Source organism: Neurospora crassa, linkage group I (genome assembly GCF_000182925.2).
Source record: "Neurospora crassa OR74A linkage group I, whole genome shotgun sequence".
NCBI classification, from domain to species: Eukaryota; Fungi; Ascomycota; class Sordariomycetes; order Sordariales; family Sordariaceae; genus Neurospora; species Neurospora crassa.
The window spans coordinates 207,232-224,941 of NC_026501.1; the positions used below are offsets into that span (position 1 = coordinate 207,232).

A 17,710-nucleotide genomic window follows, 5' to 3' on the forward strand; every position below is an offset into this window, starting at 1 on the left:
ATCTCTTTATTCCTAAATAACCTACATCCCTTAAATAATACTAATCGTTAGGGATTTGAAAATCGTTATTAATAATATTATTAAAAATACAAGAATCGTAGGCAGAGCCTTCCCAACCTATACGCAAATAAGTAAAACACTTATTTATATTAATAACGCCTAAAATATTTTAAACAATAAAGCCTTTACAAGTAATTTATACTAATATTTAATTAATCTCTATATATATAGTAAAGAACTTCCTATTTATTACTCTAAAGTAATTCCAAAAGTAGGGATACTATTTACTATCCCTCCAAATCCGTAATTAAACTTCGGGACTAAGCTATTTAATAAAAATATTCGCTAATTTAAGGAGGTATTCTATAATATAGTAAAAAGCCCTATATAGTATAATAAATTAATTAATATAATAATACTAATAGTAATATTAAATCTATACTAATTTATAAATAGTATTAGAACTATAACGAAACTTAATACCCAATATCCTTATTAATTTACCTTAAGCTAATAGACTAATACCTATAACAAACCTATACTTACTACTAAGATACTACCCCTCCCGCAGGCCGCCGTAAATATAAAACTAAAAATAAAGGGTATTAAAAGTCTCCTTATATATACAAAATTCATTAAAGAAAAGGTTATCTAGCATCCGGAAATAGAATTCTACCGCCAATATAAGAAATAAGGCAATTATTTAGTAGTAAATTAATCGGACTTTACTCAACGGTATTAAATTATACAATATAAAGATATATAGAATAATAGTAATATTAAAGGTAGCGAATTATATTTATATTTAAAAATCCTTATACTCTTTATCCTTATCGTCGTATACTATATTTAAAACCAAAAAATTAACTAAGCTAAGAAAATCGATAAAATCAATAAGATTACTATATAAATAAAAAAAAATAAAAAGATATAGAAGAGAAGGTTAATTTAAGCAAATTGGGTAGTAGATAGCTATTTATTAGTATAACGGCATTCAAAATTAACTAACTTCCAACTTTTCTAATATATATATATTAATAATAATAAGGCGCTGTAATATAGGGTATATACACTAGATATTAAAGTTCAACTATAGTCCTTACTATATTACGGCTCAAAATCGAGGCGTAGTATAGTAAGGAAATCGGTTAAGAATTAAGGGGATTCTAACCCTCTAATTAGTCAAATCGACAATTTAGAGAAAGTGTAGGTGGTTGCAAGTGGTTGCAGCGACCTACATAAAAATTAAGCATTTTTACTGAGAAATACCGAACACTACGCAGTTCAGTAAGCCAGTATACTTACTACGACCCGAACCCTGCAAATCTGAATACCCTCTAACTTTTTACTGTGGTAACGAACACGCCCTAAGTATCTAGCTTCCAGTCCGATTTCTTCTATGCTTCTTGTCATCCACGCCATCTCACATCATGTCCCCCGTTCTTGTTCCGCCTCTGGAAGCCTGTCGTCACTCCGATCCTGGCCTTCCCGACCAATCTTGTACCATCCATCTCCATGAATCGATCAATGCCCCTGACACTTGCGCAAACAAATACAGCCAGCAATAAGAAGCCCAACAGCGAGAATGGGGACAATGATGTAGATGATAGTCATGTTCGATCCCCCACCGTCTCGCCTGTAGATGCTGCCTGCTTCTTTCGTATCATCTCTGGCGATTTTGGCTTCTGCCGCGCTCTGTTGAAAGGTCGAACTATGGGCTTCTCCTCGTTTGTTGTTGTTAGGGGAAACCTCTCCTGACGATTCGACAGCAGATGGAGCGGTGCTGGCAGTTTGCACATTCGGGCTGACATGGTCCGGAAAGTAGATCGTTGTGCTCTCGGGACTTGCCTCGTTGCTGGAGCCGACGTTGATCAACTCGGGTGTATCTCGCGAAATGGGGTTCCGATTAGGGAGCACCAAGGCCGCAGAGACGCCAAGAAGAACACACAGTAGGAGCCGGAGGCGGAAAAGCAGTTGTGGGTGCATTGTGGGCAAAGACTGGGGATAGGTGCTTGATATACTGATTTTGTTTTCCCGTCGGACTCGTATTTGGCGAGCTATCTGGATTCCGTGAGAATATCAATAACTCGACAATGTTACAATGTGCTTGGGAGGCTCGGTACCGCTGCTTCGAGTACGATACTCTGTATCAAACTTTGTGCCGAATGTCCACGCCTTATACCCAATTTCGGTGACGATGTTGATTGCTGTAGAGTGAATCAGCTTCCCTATTTGGGCGACTAGCTTGTAAGGAGAACTAGAGATGTTGTGTCAAATTAATATTCTCCATCTTGCGTGATGCACACCAAACTGAACAGCTAAATCATTTCTGAATGCGTGTATGAGCCTGCCTCGCACTGCCACAGAAATCTTCTCAGCCCTTGGCAAAGAGTGTCCCTGGCGCTTTGTTTGCGTACTTTGGGTTTCCGGTCCTCTTTGATCCCGCAGAGGCCTATGGTCTTTGTCCGCATTGTCAGCGTCCGTCTACCGTTGGGGCGAAGTAGTTGTTGGCTATTTGTTTTCGGAAACAATACCGTGGCCTTCAATGATTGGCATTGCCGGTGTCGAGGGCTGGGGCGCAAATTGAAAGTAAACACAATGGGGGAAGATGAGGATGTCGTGCTTTGGTCGTTTGAACCTTCCAACTGCTGTCGAAGAAGTTCGCCCATTGAGGGGTCATTGCATTGCATATCATATCAGGTTGCTAACACACCCTCAACTGGGTTTGGCCATCAGCGTCGCTAGATGTGTTAGCATTGCGCTAGCCCAGGTCCAAAGCTAGTTCCTCCCTTGCGTCCGGGCCAGCAGTGGGTCGGGTGGCCTGCACCAGTGCACAGACCACCGGAACTCCGTCACCGATGCCTCCCGACCTCCCGTCAGGCCCGTAATTCCCCAGAGAATCTAATCCCTTCTTGCAAGCTTAGTATATCCCCTATGAACATTCCCGGGTCAGGTCTGACACACCAAAGGTCTAGTGCCATCCATCAGACACGAATTGAGAAGCTCGTGACAACACACTAGGCCATGAACTACGAGTTAGACATCTGTCTCCAAATGAACGATACACCTAAAGCAACAAGTAGAAGAGTGCTCACCTCGAATAGAGAGGTCCCAGATATAATTTTGGGTAGCCAACCAAAGATTTGGCGTATTCCGTTTCTTCCCACTTTGTCTACAGCAAAATCAGCAAGAAATTCTTGCCCCTTTTTCACCTTTGCGCCTTCTCGTTTACTCTCAGCTTGGCATTCCATAAAAATGCATCTTTCAACCTGTCTCCAAGTTCTGCTCCTAGTATCCTTCTCAGCCGCCCTCTCCGCTCCCGCCTCAACCATCCCCTCTTCTTATCACTCCTCCCCAACCTCGATTGACAAGCCCAGCCTTAACCCTCGTCTTTCCTGGGACGACATCGTCAACGGCGCCAAGAGTCTGTACTCGCAAGCCATGGCCGCCTCGACTACCATCGAGATCCAGGGCCCATCAAGCACCTCGAGCAGCTCGCCCACGACAGGAGCCCATGGAGATTTGGAGGGGGGGAATAAGGATAATCACAACAACAGCACTCAGGTGAATGGTGGTAAAGACTGGAAAAATGGAAGCAACATCCTGGAGAGGCGAGGATTATTAGCGGGAGCGGGGTTGGGGTTGGTTGTTTTGGGTTTGTACGGTTGATCAAGATATTGACACGAGGATTAGATGCGATGGTTGGAGGTATTGGTGAGTTGACTGCGGGCATGAGATCGATGATATGGAGGAGAGTTTAGGAATTGGACGTGATGGACTCTGGGTGGGTGAATGGATTATGGTGCTAGCGTCGGCGTTTGTTAGAACAAGCGATGAATGACGAGGAGTTAAAAACTGATTTACCTTTTCCGTCTGTGTTCCCATTGTCGCCGAGGTGGTGTTCTGCAACGAAAATTAGCGTACCAGCGCGTATGTGCGGCTCGTTGGAGGTTGGTCGTGGACAATGTGCTTTGTTGGTGAAAGGGAGTGGTCTCTGGGACCCTGCGTCAGCCATGGCATCAGTGTGAAGCTTTCAAACGAGCCCCGGTTGGTTCGATGAACGGTTGAAAGGCTAGCCGAAAATAGCATATGGACCACCAACATGCCCTGGTGGTTCAATGACTTGGAGGTCAGGAGGATTAGTGTCGAGAAGGTTGATCAGTTGCGGCGCTAGAAGGAATCTACCGCAATTGCAAAACATTGTCGAACGTGCTATGCTCTTTCAGATGTCAGATTTCGTATACTTTCGCCGCGCGCTTAGCCTATCTTTCTTAATTGTTCCTGCTCCAAGTGTTAGCGTTGTCGTGCCACTCTCCATTCAACAGTCATGGTCCAGCCATCTTATAAGCAGGAGTGCACTCCTCAGAAGGGGCTTGTCCCGAGAGCTGCATGAAATTATGCCTCAAGTCTTTGCCTTCTGTAGGACAGCAGATTTCACCCAACGAGTAAAAAACGCAATCGTTTCAGTCCCTGACAAACCATCAGAAAACATCCCATCGACACCTGGCAATGCGCTTCGTTCTTCTCCTCTCCTTGTTGGCATCTGGCCTTCCCGGCCTGCCTTTTGGTACCGCCGCTCCGCTTCCATTCACCAGTTCCTTGAGCCTGGAGGAGCTCACCTCGAAATCCCTGCACCCGAAACAAGAGTCCCCAAGCGCAACATCAAGTTTGATGTCAAGAACCACGGTTCATGCTCCATCTTCCAAACGGGGCCTCCCGTTTCCCTCGTGTGCAGTGTCCAGTATCGCTACGTCTCCCATCACTCCAGCAATGGCGAAGACGCGACGGGAAAGCTCTTCTACAGATCCATTGCCGAGCACGGTCAAGACATCAAAGGGTACGCTCCGCCTGACCCAGAGATTGCAAAAAGGTTCAGCCGTCGAGGCGAAATCCCCGACCCCGCCCGGCGAAGAGCCAAGGGCGTGGTCAGGCCTCGGCAGCCGAAGTGCTGATGTCGACAATGTCGATTCCCATCTGACCATACGTGCCAACACCCCCAGTACCCCCGATCCAGCCAAGGACCCTGACTACAACAAAAAGAACGGGTACTGGGTGCCTATGGAACCCGTGTATTATGTCCTTATGGGCATGGGTATCGTTATTGCTATGCACCTTGTCTATCTCCTTGTGCGGTGTCTTGTCGGTGGGAAGGATACTGTCAAGTACCTAAAAACGTGGCGGGGGGCGATTAAGAGAAATTGGGCAAGGAAGGCGGAGAGGAGGACGGCGAAAAACGAAGTGGTGGCTCCAGCTTAAGGTGGAAAGGATCAAGCGGTGCAGGGCATGCGTGGGTTTTCAATTGGACATGGTTTGTTTGTCGTTTGACCGGGGATATGGATCATCTGGTATGATTGCCACCGGGCTGAGACTCGTCTGAGGCTAGGGATGTTGGATCTTGGAGCAGTAACGTATACAACGCGGTCTTGATAGAGAATGAAGATTGTGATGCGGAGACGTCGCTGGATGGGCCATGATACGTGATTCATGCCTGCACTGCAACTACTTGGGTCAGCACCGTGATTTCATCCAGGACATCGTTGTCCTTGGTAAGCGAAGAGAAGACTGTCTGTACACTGACTACCCGCGACCAAAGTTTATCTAGGAAGTGTGAAAACTGTCCTCGTCCAACAAGAAGAACCTAACCTCCGCGCGTTGGCAAGACGGACACATGTGACCTGCAGCCCGGTGCCGGAGTCAGATTTTGATAACAGAACTGCTGCCAGGAACAGCACTCAAGGAGCGACGGAGGGTACTGCACATAGGGGACCTTCAACCGGTGGAATTGAACATGGACATCTGGATTGCCGTCGCGGTGTGCTGCGCCGTCTTTGTTCTGCTAGGCGCTGGCGGGCTGCTGGCGAAGCAGAGCGCGAAGCCGTCGTGGGAGGGTCAATAATGGGGTCAGAAAACGGCCGATTCATGGAGGTGATTTCAAGTAAGAATGGAGGCAGAAAAAGAAAAGCCAAAAGGGAGGAGGCAAAGGAGGAAATGTCATTGGGAGGTTGAAACGTCGGTTGATGACAGAGTGCAGCTGGCCTGTGCGCTACCTCTACCTCTAGTGCGGGCCACCCGACCAACTGCAGACCACTGGACTCATTGTTGCCCAGGCAAGAAGGAAGTAGAACTGTAGGCAGATTTAGGCAAGGAACTATCAATGCAATAACAATTTCACGGATTCTCAAGGATAGAACTGTCAACAGCTTGATAAGGGTTGCCACGCTGCCTATGACAACCACTTACTACTAGTATCTAAACTACTGCCGGCACCCTTGCCTTTCTGATTTGCACGTAGTCAAGTTGAGAAATATGGATGGGGGTAAAAAGCCAAAAAGGGAAAAAGAAGTGTCATGGCCCGTAACGGACTCGGATCGTTTTCTTCCTGCGGCACGCATGCAGACGCAGATTTACCACGCCGGGAATGTTAGGTGCCATTACACCAACCGGCCACACCACGAAAGAAGGATCAACTGAAGGAACCTATAGACCCAAGGAGGCCAAGGTAGGTAGACGAGACTCGCGGATGTGATTTAGAAAAAAAAAAGGATGGGAGACGTGACAGGCGTGACAGGCAACAACAGCTGCAAGAGACTGGAAAGAGCCGTCAATTGTGGGAAGAGCAAGAGCGGCAGGCACTAAGCCCGACTCCGGGCCGGTGAAAGTCCGGGCCCTGGGCAAATTCACTGCGCTACCTCTAGGTTCCGATCCCAGTTCTTCCGACACCGGCACTTCTTTCCTTGAGAAGAATCTATTTCCCTCCGCTTTTCTGTTTGTTCCCGAATTCAAGCACTTTGTCGCATTTTTTTCAGTATTGAACAAAAGATCAAATACCTCCAGCTTCCACCATCCAATCGCATCTTTTCGCCACCTCGACAGGACGGACGATTCTTCAGCTTTACGGACAACTGTTTCACCATCCGCCTCTACGCCACAGCTTCCACTTGGCCGGACCGCGGCATCTTGTCCAACCAAAACATTGGGGCATGAGAGAGCTGAGGTCTCGACCCAGCAGGCTGTGAAGCCACACCAAGCTTATTGGTTCGCTGCCGTCAATACCACGCAACTGTTCGGACTGCCACATTCTCAGCCTGCTACATAGAGACTCCAAAGTGTCCACCCAACGCGGTGCCAAATAAAGCAAGATCTGTAGATCGTGGCCAAGACATGGAGCCCAGAGCCATGAACTATCACGCCCACAGCTGTGTCCGGCGTTACACAGCATCTCCAACTCTGATCGAGACGGACAGAACAGGCCTAAACTTCCAAGGTTCCTTGAGACATATACTAGTACTCCCCTCTCCCGCCTCTCTCTTCACTCATCATCTCTTTGGTCCCTGCATGCCAAACTCTCCTGTCCCAAGCAATCAACCTTTTACAACCAGGGCGTCACCATGGCTTTGACAACAACATTCAGACCTAGCCTGCAGCTTGTCGTTTACTTGGGCTTAGTGTGGGCTTGTGGAATGGTTACCCTTTGCACAGCGCAGACCACTACTTTCGCGGACAATTATCAAGGCATATTTAGCCCTATCGATGGGACTAGTAAGTGTTGTTCACCGAAACCCCGGCTATCCTTTCTAACCATTTCAACTTAGAATCTCCGGTCACCTGTCCTTCCACCGCCATCTTCAGAACCTGGAGTACATTGGCGGCATGTTGCTGGCCAGAGATGCCAGATTGCTACTTCGCCACCAGGTGCGATGGTGGGACCATGTATGAATTCTACGGGAGTTCTTGGACCTGGTACGTCTTGTCTGGTTGTTGTTTGTAAACGATGTGAGCAGCTGACCCAACGCGTCAATGATGTAGTGATCAGGGCCACCCGAATTGCTTCACCATGACCATATATGATCGTTTCCCCTCGCATAACAAAAGTTGGATAGAGATGAATTGTGCTACAAGATGGTCCGCCTACACCATATACCGCGAGTTCGAAGACTCGATAACTTCAACGAGCATGACACCAACTACCACACCATCCGCGTCAACCTCGGAGCCATCTCTCACGTCGGCTGTTACCACTCCCACCAGCAGCTCACCGTTCCTTACCGACGCCCCCATAGACCCGAAGCCCTCGACTTCTAAAGCCTGGATTGCCGGGCCTGTTGCCGGAGGCATTGTCGCTCTGCTTCTGTTAGGCGCATTGTTCTTTTGGTGGCGCCGAAGGAAGAGCGGACAAGAGAGCAGCAACACCCCTTCGATGGCACAAACAGGAACAGCAGGTGGATATTTCCCCGAATACGTCGGCAGTCCCCACGAGAACGACCACACCCCACAACTAAATAGCCCTTCTAGCCCTCCCGCTGCTCCATACCATCCTTCGAATAGTCCTCCACATTATAGTTCACACTCGCCGGGACCACATGATGCTTTCAACACGTCTCCGTACAAATATCCTGCTTCCGGAACCTCCAATACGACGTCGTGGCAAGGATCACCGAGGCCAGTGTCTGAGCTAGATGCAACGGGAATGCGACATCAACATACTATCGCCGAGGCTCCATGAGTTGACTTTGTGGAAGCAAGATCAATCAGGATTCAGGAACACCTCTTTGTGATGGCCCGCTCTAATACCATACATATCGAAGCTATTGGGAGAGAAGGAGGGTGTGGAAAATAAAAAGGATGGCGGTCGGGCCTCATTGTCGATAGGAGCACATACGGGACCTGTAGACGGTGAGATGAGCTTCATCTTTGGATGTTCTGCCTTTTGCGCATACAAGCTCTCTTTTCCGCGGGCCTTCTCTCACGCCCGCTCCTCCTTAACTCAACTAGCGAGGTGTCCCCCCCACTGATGTTTGAACACGACGCGTTTACCACAACAACTAGCCCCTCTTCATCTTTTGACTGATTCGACCGCGTAGGTAGCTTCCTACCTAACTAGTACCACCTGCGCCGCCGTTACCTCCTCCTCCTCCTCCGTTACCACCACCACCACCACTACCGTGCCCACTTTCTCCATGTCCTCCTCCGACATGTTCTTCAGCAAGTCCGCCTCCTTGTTGTCCTCCACTGTTACCTCCCTTTTGCTCGTGGCTTTGACCCCCATCGTTGGTATCGACTGGAACCAGTTCAACGACTGTTGGGCGGTCGTAACGTCCCTCGCTCCCAGCATCATGTGAAGTTTCACCATGCGGAGCCTCGACATTAACACCATCCCTTTCTTGCTGCTTTCTTCTCTTGTCCCTTCTCCTTCCCCACCATATCCTAAAGCCGAAACAGAGGGCGAAAATGAGGACCACGCCCAGACTGAGAGCGATCACTTCGCCGATGTTCCACGAGCTGTTGCTCATTGGAGATGGAGGCTTTTAATTTGTTGGGTTTTTGTCTTTTGGTTGTTGACTTTTCTCCGCTATGGAGATGCGGTTGCTTTTCTTCAGCTCCGTTGTTAGAGTCAAACCTCCCGTCCAGTAATCAAGAAGGAAGCTAACTTACCTATACCGGGACAGTTCTCAGATCGATCTCATCACTGCGGCAGTGATTATCAGTTTCATGACTCTGAGCCCATGACAGCGCGCCCCTATTTACGGACATTTCCCCGACTGATGGGATCTTGCTCCTACCTGTATATAGAACGATTTTGGAACAAATAGGGAAATGAACAGGCCATTTTGGGTGGTCCACAGACAGCGGCCACCCTGGGACAGACGGGTAGCGGTTGGACAAGTGTCGCAAGAGTTTCTCGAAGACTCGAATCTCCGCCATGGTAGGGTCGTACTTGAGTTACCCAAACCATGTCAACCGTTGCGTGGAACGTAGGACGGACTTGTTTCAGGCGGGATGCCAGCGCATTGGGGTGATGGAAGGGGAAAGCTTCGAAGCACACAGTGGGAAAGAGCGGCAACCGGAGTCAAGACTTCTTTGATTGGATTGTGTTACTCTGTCCTGTAGATTCTGGGTCTAACCCGCTTCCTTTTGTTTGGTCGTGGATTTAATCGTTTTTTTATTTGGCGAATATGAGACATTGCATCGGAGAAGAGAAGAATTGGCATCTGTCGCGTTTGAATTCGCCTGCTCTCTTGACGGCGCTCTTTCTTTCCAACGGAACATCAACTCACAAGATTAACCTTCCAAGGCCTGCCTTTCTGACTCCCCCTAAATGTCAAACGGTAACCTTCAACCCCCATCACGCAGCCTTAACACCTGACACCCTCTTCAGCGACCTTGCCACAGCACTTCAATTCCATCGAGACATCGGACTCGGGGATATCACCGTGCCCCTGGACGATACCTAACTCAAACACCATAGTCTAGGAGACCATGCGTAGGTACCTTAGAGGTATGTGGACGGCAGTTCAGAAATCTCACAAAACTTCAAACATCGCATTGGATAAAGTCTCATGATATTGACTCGGATCAACAAGTCATCTCCAACTTCACCTCACTCAACCTCAAAAACAGGCGACGGCCATCGCAACTCCACAGCTTTTTCTTCAGATGGTAACTCAACCACAGGCCTAGAGGTGGCTGACCACGGCCATGGCAGTCCAGAAACTTCGTCGGACTTGCGAGATTGCACCGGAGCTTCATGGTTGAAATCAGTTGAGACATTAGATGTCTCAATATGCTTCTTGGCTCTCTTTTGTTTCCACCAGAATATCAGAGCGCCGATGACTAAAAGGGCTACGACGGGACCGGCGGCGGCGGCTGCTATCCACGCTCTTGAACCTGGAGATGATGATTTTGTAGAGTCGGAGTTATCAGTCGGCTGTGATGCTACCCCGGACATGGATAATCCGGGGCTTGCTGTTTTTGATGGGCCGTCGCTGTCTTGAGCGAAGGAAGTCGTTGTCGTGGAAGCCAATGGGATGTCCAGGTTGCGGTAAAGTGTAAAATGGCGATCGCCAGTGACGTCTGAGCACCCGTAACTGACCCAACTGTTGGTTGCTGAGGGATAGCTTTCGTAGATAGTTGTGGTGAGGCAGTAGGCGTTCCATCCTGTGCTGGGAGATGGGCTTGATGTTAGCTAGTCACTTTGCCTTGTTGCAGGTCCAGTCCGATTTTGGTAAGGTTCCTCTAGGTATCTAGTAGGGACCTCTACCCAGTCGAGACTGTAGATGATATGACTGGGGGTGAAGGCTTTGGGCTTGGACATACCATATATGTGATCTCCCATTTCCCATGTATTGTGTGATCCACGAGCAAGCAGTCACAATGTCAGAGTTAAACCAGACATCACCAAAAATCATGCATGTAGCAAAGGTGCTACTGACGTGAAAGGTGCTATCGTCCGGGCACGATAACCATGATGCTATACGACTATCCGTTAGCCTGAGCATTCGAGATTCATGTTGATTCTAGGTCATGATATAAGGCTTTTTTCTTCTTCCGATATCTGCTTCAATTCAGTGTTGTTATTGCAGTGCAAGAGCTCCTACAAGTTTGGGCCGCAAAATCAGTGAAACCGATGAGATACTGTGGTAGGGTGACTGCCGTCTTCTGGGTCGATTGTGCTGTTCCGGCATTCACAAAACCAAGAAGAGGTAAGCACAGAAAGGACAAGTGAATCGTCATCATTAACAGTTCGTCATGCATGAGGAGTTGGAAAGCTTTTACCAAACGGCAAGAATTCCAACAAGTCAGAAACATGGATCACGAAAAATGAAGATCTAGTGTGCCATCTTATGAAGCTCTAATCCCGAGGTAACCAAAAAGAAGGCCCTCACATGCCCATTGCTACACACAGTTGTTCCAAACGCGTTTTACATGAGCGGTTCAATCCGCCTCGAAAATGCTTGAACACGTCTTTGGTTGCCTTGTACATCAAAGTCGCGGAACATGTGGAACCCTAAACCAACATCTCTCTGTTGTATTGCCATCTCCTCGTTCGATGTTTGCCTCTGACAACGCATACACCATTGCGCCGCTTCTAAGAGACTTACACCCAAGGTTTGAGCAGTTGTATGGGCAGCATTCCCAGCCGGCCATCACCGGCCAAACCCTGCCCGAATTTTGTGAGCCAGCTTCAGTCTTGCCTCCGCCCGGGCCCCATATGTAGAGGTACCAGAGGTAGGTACGTTGGGTAGTCGTACTCATGTCAAGCTTGATGGCATCACGCCTGCCGCGGCAGGTGGCTCTGGTGGTGGTGGAGCACAAACCGGGAAAGACCAACTCGGATTTATGTATTACAGCGGCTGTTGTATCCCAAACCGTGGTATTCTCTTCTCATCGATCGCGACATCCTAATTCGAGGTAGGTAACCACCTCTATACAAAACTTGACCAGCTTTCGTCTCTTTCTCCTCTCGTCATCCGCGGCCTCCTCGCTCAAACCCTCGCCGTTTCCTGCTATCCTCCTAATCCCCCTTCAGACACAATACCTACCTGCACCCTCCGCCACTAAACCTCAGAAACAGCGATGGCGACGGCAGCTCCAAGGTTCTTTCTCCCGAGAATAGCCCGGAGCCAGTCTAGGGGACCACGGCGACGGCAGCTAGAGGTAAGACCTCAGTCTTGGGTCGGATTATCAGAGGCCTCGACACGCCTCTCGGCTCTCCTTCCCTTCCACCAAAAGGCTATGGCGCCAATAGCTAACAGGGCCACGACGGGACCGGCGACAGCACCGGCTATCCAGACTTTTGATCTTCTTGACGAATTTGAAACTCCCGCCGCCCCTGGTTGTCATCGGAAATTCTTCAAAGACTCCTGCACCGCCTCGTTTCCCTGCCCCATCACGACCCTGTAGTCGAAGCTCTTCCGCAGCTCAAACCAGCTGATACTCTTCAAGCACGGATACGCACTCAAATCATCACTCGCCAACGCCTTCAACCAGCTCTGCTTCAACGCGACATCATCCGGCTTCGTCGCCGTTTCGGGTATTACAAAGTGCTTGTTATACTTCTTCGCATACGCCTCGTAGAACCCGCCATAGATGTTGCGGAAGTTGGCCGTCGTCTTGCTCGCATAGATGTCCATACCAACTATGTCGACGTACTCCGGCCCGGGCCACCACTCCTCGTACAAGTCCATGGTCTTGGCGTTGTTGGGGCACCAGAACATCATGCACCCCTCAATGTCCTTGACAGCCGCGTAAACGGTTCGCCACGCCTTGACGAACTGCGTCGAGTTGCCGCGGTACGTACCCGGGCGAACGTACCAGTTCATTTCGTGCGCGAAGCGCAGCCAGACTTCGACGCCTTGGTCGGTGAATTGCCGGACGACGTTGGCGATGTCGGCCGCGATGGCAGGGGTGACTTCGTTGAAGGAGAGGCCGTTGGGCATGACGGAGGCGATGAGGGCGGCGCCGGTGCCCTTGACCTCGTCGAGGTGGCGCAGGAGTTGGTGCCCGTCGAAACCGGAAGGAGAGTTGATTTGCGAAAAGTAGGAGACCGTGGTGGCCTGGTGGCCGGTGGCCCGGTTGATCATGGTGATGTTATCGCCGTTCTCGACGTCGGGATTCCATCCCCAGTAGATGCCGTTGCGGCCGCGCATGCCGGAGTGGTAAGGCATGTCGATGATGGAACATGGTTGCTGGTCGTGCTGTGTCAGTTTCAGGTACATCTCTTTGTTCGGGAGAAGCGTCATAATTCACCCTGGACCAGAGCAATGGATTTGTGGGAGTCCTTGCAAGTGTCTCCTGACAGAGTACACTGAACAGCAATAGCAATGGGAGATACATCTTTGCCCGTTTCGTTGAGTATCGTACACTCCGACGGACTGGAGGAAGTGGACAAAGTCTCGAGCCTTTAATCGTTTCAGTAGCTCATGGTTGTCGACATTGAGGGAAATATAGAATCAAGCATGACCTCCAAGAATTGTAGCGGTGGACGCTTAGAGTTCAAGCAAAGAAAGCTGAAGACCCCATATCTCCACTAGATCCGCTGATCCGGATGTTCACCGATGTGGTGGAGATGAAGACGTGCCGATCCGAGCCCGATTTTGAATATCGTCAGGCACTAGCACGTTAGGATCGCCGACTAGCTGAAATCCCAGCCACTAGCTCAGACGGATTCGGTCATTTTGCATCCGGCGAACCCACACTTATCACCGAAAGACCAAAAAGAGGCTGAACGGGCTCTTGTCTCGGAGATGCGGTGTAATCCTTACGTCGGTTTAAGCATTCAAGCTCATGTTCGACATGCCGCTCGAGTTACACCACCGGTAGGTAGCCCTTGCAGTGATCACAATGCGCGTTAAAGTGCCGACAGCGTCGGAATGTCTTATCGTTGTTACAATGACTCGCACAGTTCCAGAACGATTTTGGTTGAAGAATGTTTGTGTTGGTTTCGACGCCGTGACGGATGGAAATTTGATATGCCAAATCCGGCAGTGTGATTGTCTATCAGCTGAAGCGGCTGACCCGCGTTTGTTTACTTACCCCTGTTCAGGTACCGTTCAAGCAAAGCCACGGTGTTATAGCCGAGGAAGAGTGTGACAAGGAACGTGGGATGTGAGATATTCACTCAATCTCTGCAATGCGGAATTATTAGTCCGTTAACGGCTAGTCGCCATGTTCGAAAGTGGTTGCGGAATGCAAGCATTGCTCTGTTGTGTCGGTTTCACGTTCTTAGTGAGAGGTCTTTGTGATGCATCATGCAGAGTTTCCATTGGTCTGAATCTTGGTGCCTCTAAAAGCATTGGACATTGTATTGCTGTTTTCGAAGGGGAGATTGGCATTCCGGTTTTCATTTGTGTGAATTCTTTTCGGTGTCGTTGGCAACTCCAACTCTGAAACCGCCAACTTGACGGTGCCCTGAGGGTCTCGATATAGCTGTGTTGCTAACGGATTAGCACCGATCTCGAAAGATTTGAACTCAAAGGTCTGGCTAGGTATATGCCCTCAACCCCTGCTATATGTTCATTATCAATGCTTGCGCCATCTTCATCTAAATTCACCCAGCCAGTAGAGACCTTTGAGCAACACATTCTGCCATACCCATCACAATGAGCTGCTCTAACACAAACATATCCCTCGGCGGCAGCTACTGCTCAATCACCCGCGGCAGCGGTTCCAGCACCAATTCTGGCAACAATAGCTCATCTCAGGGCTTCGCCACGGTCTCTCCTGGTATCGGAAGTGGTGGAAACACAACTGTGGGCGGGCCGAGTACTAGCGGAGGTTCAGCTGGAGGTAGTACCGCGGGTGGAAGTTCTTGTGGTTCTGGTACTAGATAGAGGTCTGGTAAGGCAAGTTGTTAGATGATGAATACGGCTTCATCGCGTAAATTGATGTTGGTTGCAACCATGTAGACTAGAATCATGAAGGAACGTAGTGTGAGCGTGAGTTGTTCATTGAGTTGTTCGTGGTCGAGGCAGTTGAGACTAGAGGTGCGGTATGTTGGCTCCTAATTCAGTGTTGGCATCAAGGCGTCAAGACAATTGCTTGTAACAGTCTGATCTTGGGTTTTCGGATGCATGTCCTTGACTTGCGATTCTTGTGGTGAGCATCTAGTCGGTTCTTTTTGATGTTTTGAAAAGCAAGATGTTAGTTTTAGCATCTGGACACTGTAAGTCTTTGAAGCATCGAGGATGACAGTGACCAACTTGTCCGCTAGAGGTTTTTGAAAGCTTCAGGTGCGTCAGAAAGGCCATGTTGATAATGACCGAGTCATTTCTTCAGTCATTAGTGCTGGCAAATCTTCCGTCACCAGACTGGAGAGCACATGCACCTAGACTTCGCGTGACAATAAGGGCTCCCTGTTTCGTGCATCACACAACTCCACCGTGATTCACCCTGAGCCGCAGCTCATCCGTAAACAACTCAACACTTGTCGAGCGTGAGGTATAACACCAACTGGTTCACGAGCATCCATACCTCGTGTGGTTCTCTCATCACCTCGAACAGCACAACTTTCACAACGTACCACTCATCATCGTATCCATAGCCTACAAGCTTCCAATATGTCCAGCTACTTCTCCTGCTGCGGCGCCCGCTCCTCCTCCTCCGGTTCCGGTTCCGGGTCCGGGACTGGTTCTACCACAAACACCGGCTCCGGCTCAGCCTCTGGTGGCAACACTGGCGGCACAACCGGTACTACCGGCGGTGGTTATGGCTCCGGTAGCTCGACAACCACGGTCCAGAACCCTTCCCCGTCTACTACTGCGGTATCTTCCGGCACGGACAGGTCATAGAGTGTTAGTAGTGCGGGGGCCACTGGTGGGAGTTCGTAGGGGTGCACGAGTCCGCAGTGTCATTGTCAGTGCCGAAGTTTTCTTGTATGTTGAAGAAAGGGTGGAAGGTGGCAGTTGTTTGTGGCGGGATAGCCAGACAGAGATATATGATGATGGAAAGAAAGGAAACTGAAGATGAAGATTTGGCAAAAACTTGAAAGCTGGAGGTGAGTGTGGAAGGTCAACGGGACGGATTGGGGAGCAACAAACAAGAAACTAGAAGAAATAGCCGCAAACAAGACAGGAATATGAGGCTTTTTGATCCTCAAGCACTTTGACATGCGTCGTGTTAGCTACTTCTATGCCTTCCTGATACGTGGTGCATGTACGGCCTAGGAAATCAACTCTGGTGCTTGATGAGATTCGAGTAATTGTCGTTGCTTAGGACCTCGAAACAGACATGTCACTCGAGCCAATGAGGCACATAGTTCGTGACAACGGAACGACCAATGTTTTCGGTTAATATAGATAGACAGGATAGTAGCGAATCAAGCGTATCGAGGACTGCTTTCTTCGCCATAACGGGCTTTCTTCATCCGACTCGCGTGCATGTTTCCATTTAGCGCCATGTCCTACTTAGACGAGGTGTTGGTGGATGCTTCGACATCATGTTGTATCCAGAATCTGGTGGCAAGGCAAAACGAGAAACAGAACCACCGTGCGTTGGCTCTGATTGTTGCTCAGCGCCGTGGACGAAGATTGTGTCAACCGACGAGAATAGTACCTTTCCGTCAACAACCCAATTGCATCAAACGCCGACGTCGTTTGCCCCCGCTCGTTAATTGTTCATATCTGCGCGAGTGACTGCCATGAATTCTGATAATGACACCTCGAGGGCGCCATGACGTGATGCCACTAGCAACCGGAGGTCACTTGAAACTGCGAAACATGATTTACTTCGAGAGATTTTCACTGAAAGGATGGTCGAGGAGGAGGCCACTTGGCGCTAGCAAACCTGCCGACCAACAACACCGAAAACATGAACGACTGATTTCTGATCCCATCTCGCCCATCCGTTCGTTGGTTCAACCCTCAACTCTGCCAACACCATGACATGCTCAACGTCCACTCGAAGCACGCAAAGAGGAAGTCCAACGCTACTCACTCGAGTATATAGGTCGCCTTCTCACCCTCCCAACTCTGATCGAACAGTCTTCACCTCCACCCATCACTTCCACTGCCACTCTCCACCCCGCGCATCCAGACTACCATTGCATCTCCCATTACAACGTGCCCTACCAAAACCAATACCATCTGCAAGCATCCCCCCAAGCGTGTCCCCCAAACAGCATTCCCAATACCTCTGGACTCAACAACAGCCACAATGCCCGCCACCACCCACCACAACAACGACCGCATCGTCAACTCCAACAACGACAGCGACGGTGCCGCCACTAACGCCCCGATCGACGGCTCGCGCGGCTATCCCAAGCCCATTGGGCCCGTTAAGCCCCCGCCGAAGCCTACCCGTGAGCAAGAGCAAGGTGGCAGTGGCGAGACTTCGGATATTTCGTGCCCTGAAGTGAAGAGGGAGTAGGACGGTCGGCGATATGATAAACCGCGGGAATAACGGGAGGGAAACATGAGAGATAAGTGGGGAAGAT

The 17,710-nt window shown here is 49.5% G+C and overlaps 6 protein-coding genes across 6 annotated transcripts; 3 read left to right on the forward strand and 3 right to left on the reverse strand.

The window, feature by feature from the left end:
* Nucleotides 1-1,163: 1,163 nt before the first annotated feature.
* NCU08083 (hypothetical protein) lies at nucleotides 1,164-2,112 on the reverse strand. The gene has a single exon (XM_960121.2). It carries the CDS (start codon nucleotides 1,984-1,986, stop codon nucleotides 1,525-1,527), a length of 462 nt encoding a protein of 153 aa, XP_965214.2. The 5' UTR covers nucleotides 1,987-2,112; the 3' UTR covers nucleotides 1,164-1,524.
* A 1,143-nt stretch (nucleotides 2,113-3,255) lies between these two features.
* Nucleotides 3,256-5,256, forward strand: NCU08084 (hypothetical protein; the record flags this gene model as incomplete). Its single annotated transcript, XM_960122.3, has 4 exons — nucleotides 3,256-3,574; nucleotides 3,694-3,714; nucleotides 4,486-4,821; nucleotides 4,877-5,256. 4 exons carry the CDS (start codon nucleotides 3,256-3,258, stop codon nucleotides 5,254-5,256), a joined length of 1,056 nt encoding a protein of 351 aa, XP_965215.3.
* Nucleotides 5,257-7,388: 2,132 nt separating this feature from the next.
* Nucleotides 7,389-8,503, forward strand: NCU08085 (hypothetical protein; the record flags this gene model as incomplete). Its single annotated transcript, XM_960123.1, has 3 exons — nucleotides 7,389-7,539; nucleotides 7,593-7,740; nucleotides 7,807-8,503. The coding sequence occupies 3 exons, from the start codon at nucleotides 7,389-7,391 to the stop codon at nucleotides 8,501-8,503; spliced, it is 996 nt and encodes a 331-aa protein (XP_965216.1).
* A 370-nt stretch (nucleotides 8,504-8,873) lies between these two features.
* Nucleotides 8,874-9,290, reverse strand: NCU08086 (hypothetical protein; the record flags this gene model as incomplete). The annotated part of the gene is made up of 1 exon (XM_960124.1): nucleotides 8,874-9,290. The coding sequence occupies one exon, from the start codon at nucleotides 9,288-9,290 to the stop codon at nucleotides 8,874-8,876; it is 417 nt and encodes a 138-aa protein (XP_965217.1).
* Nucleotides 9,291-12,164: 2,874 nt separating this feature from the next.
* On the reverse strand, nucleotides 12,165-13,748 carry NCU08087 (hypothetical protein). Its single transcript, XM_960125.3, has 2 exons — nucleotides 13,528-13,748; nucleotides 12,165-13,466 (listed from the first exon to the last, which is right to left on the reverse strand). Exons 1-2 carry the CDS (start codon nucleotides 13,612-13,614, stop codon nucleotides 12,618-12,620), a joined length of 936 nt encoding a protein of 311 aa, XP_965218.3. The 5' UTR covers nucleotides 13,615-13,748; the 3' UTR covers nucleotides 12,165-12,617.
* A 3,682-nt stretch (nucleotides 13,749-17,430) lies between these two features.
* On the forward strand, nucleotides 17,431-17,643 carry NCU08089 (hypothetical protein; the record flags this gene model as incomplete). Its single annotated transcript, XM_960127.1, has 1 exon — nucleotides 17,431-17,643. The coding sequence occupies one exon, from the start codon at nucleotides 17,431-17,433 to the stop codon at nucleotides 17,641-17,643; it is 213 nt and encodes a 70-aa protein (XP_965220.1).
* Between the last annotated feature and the right edge of the window lie 67 nt (nucleotides 17,644-17,710).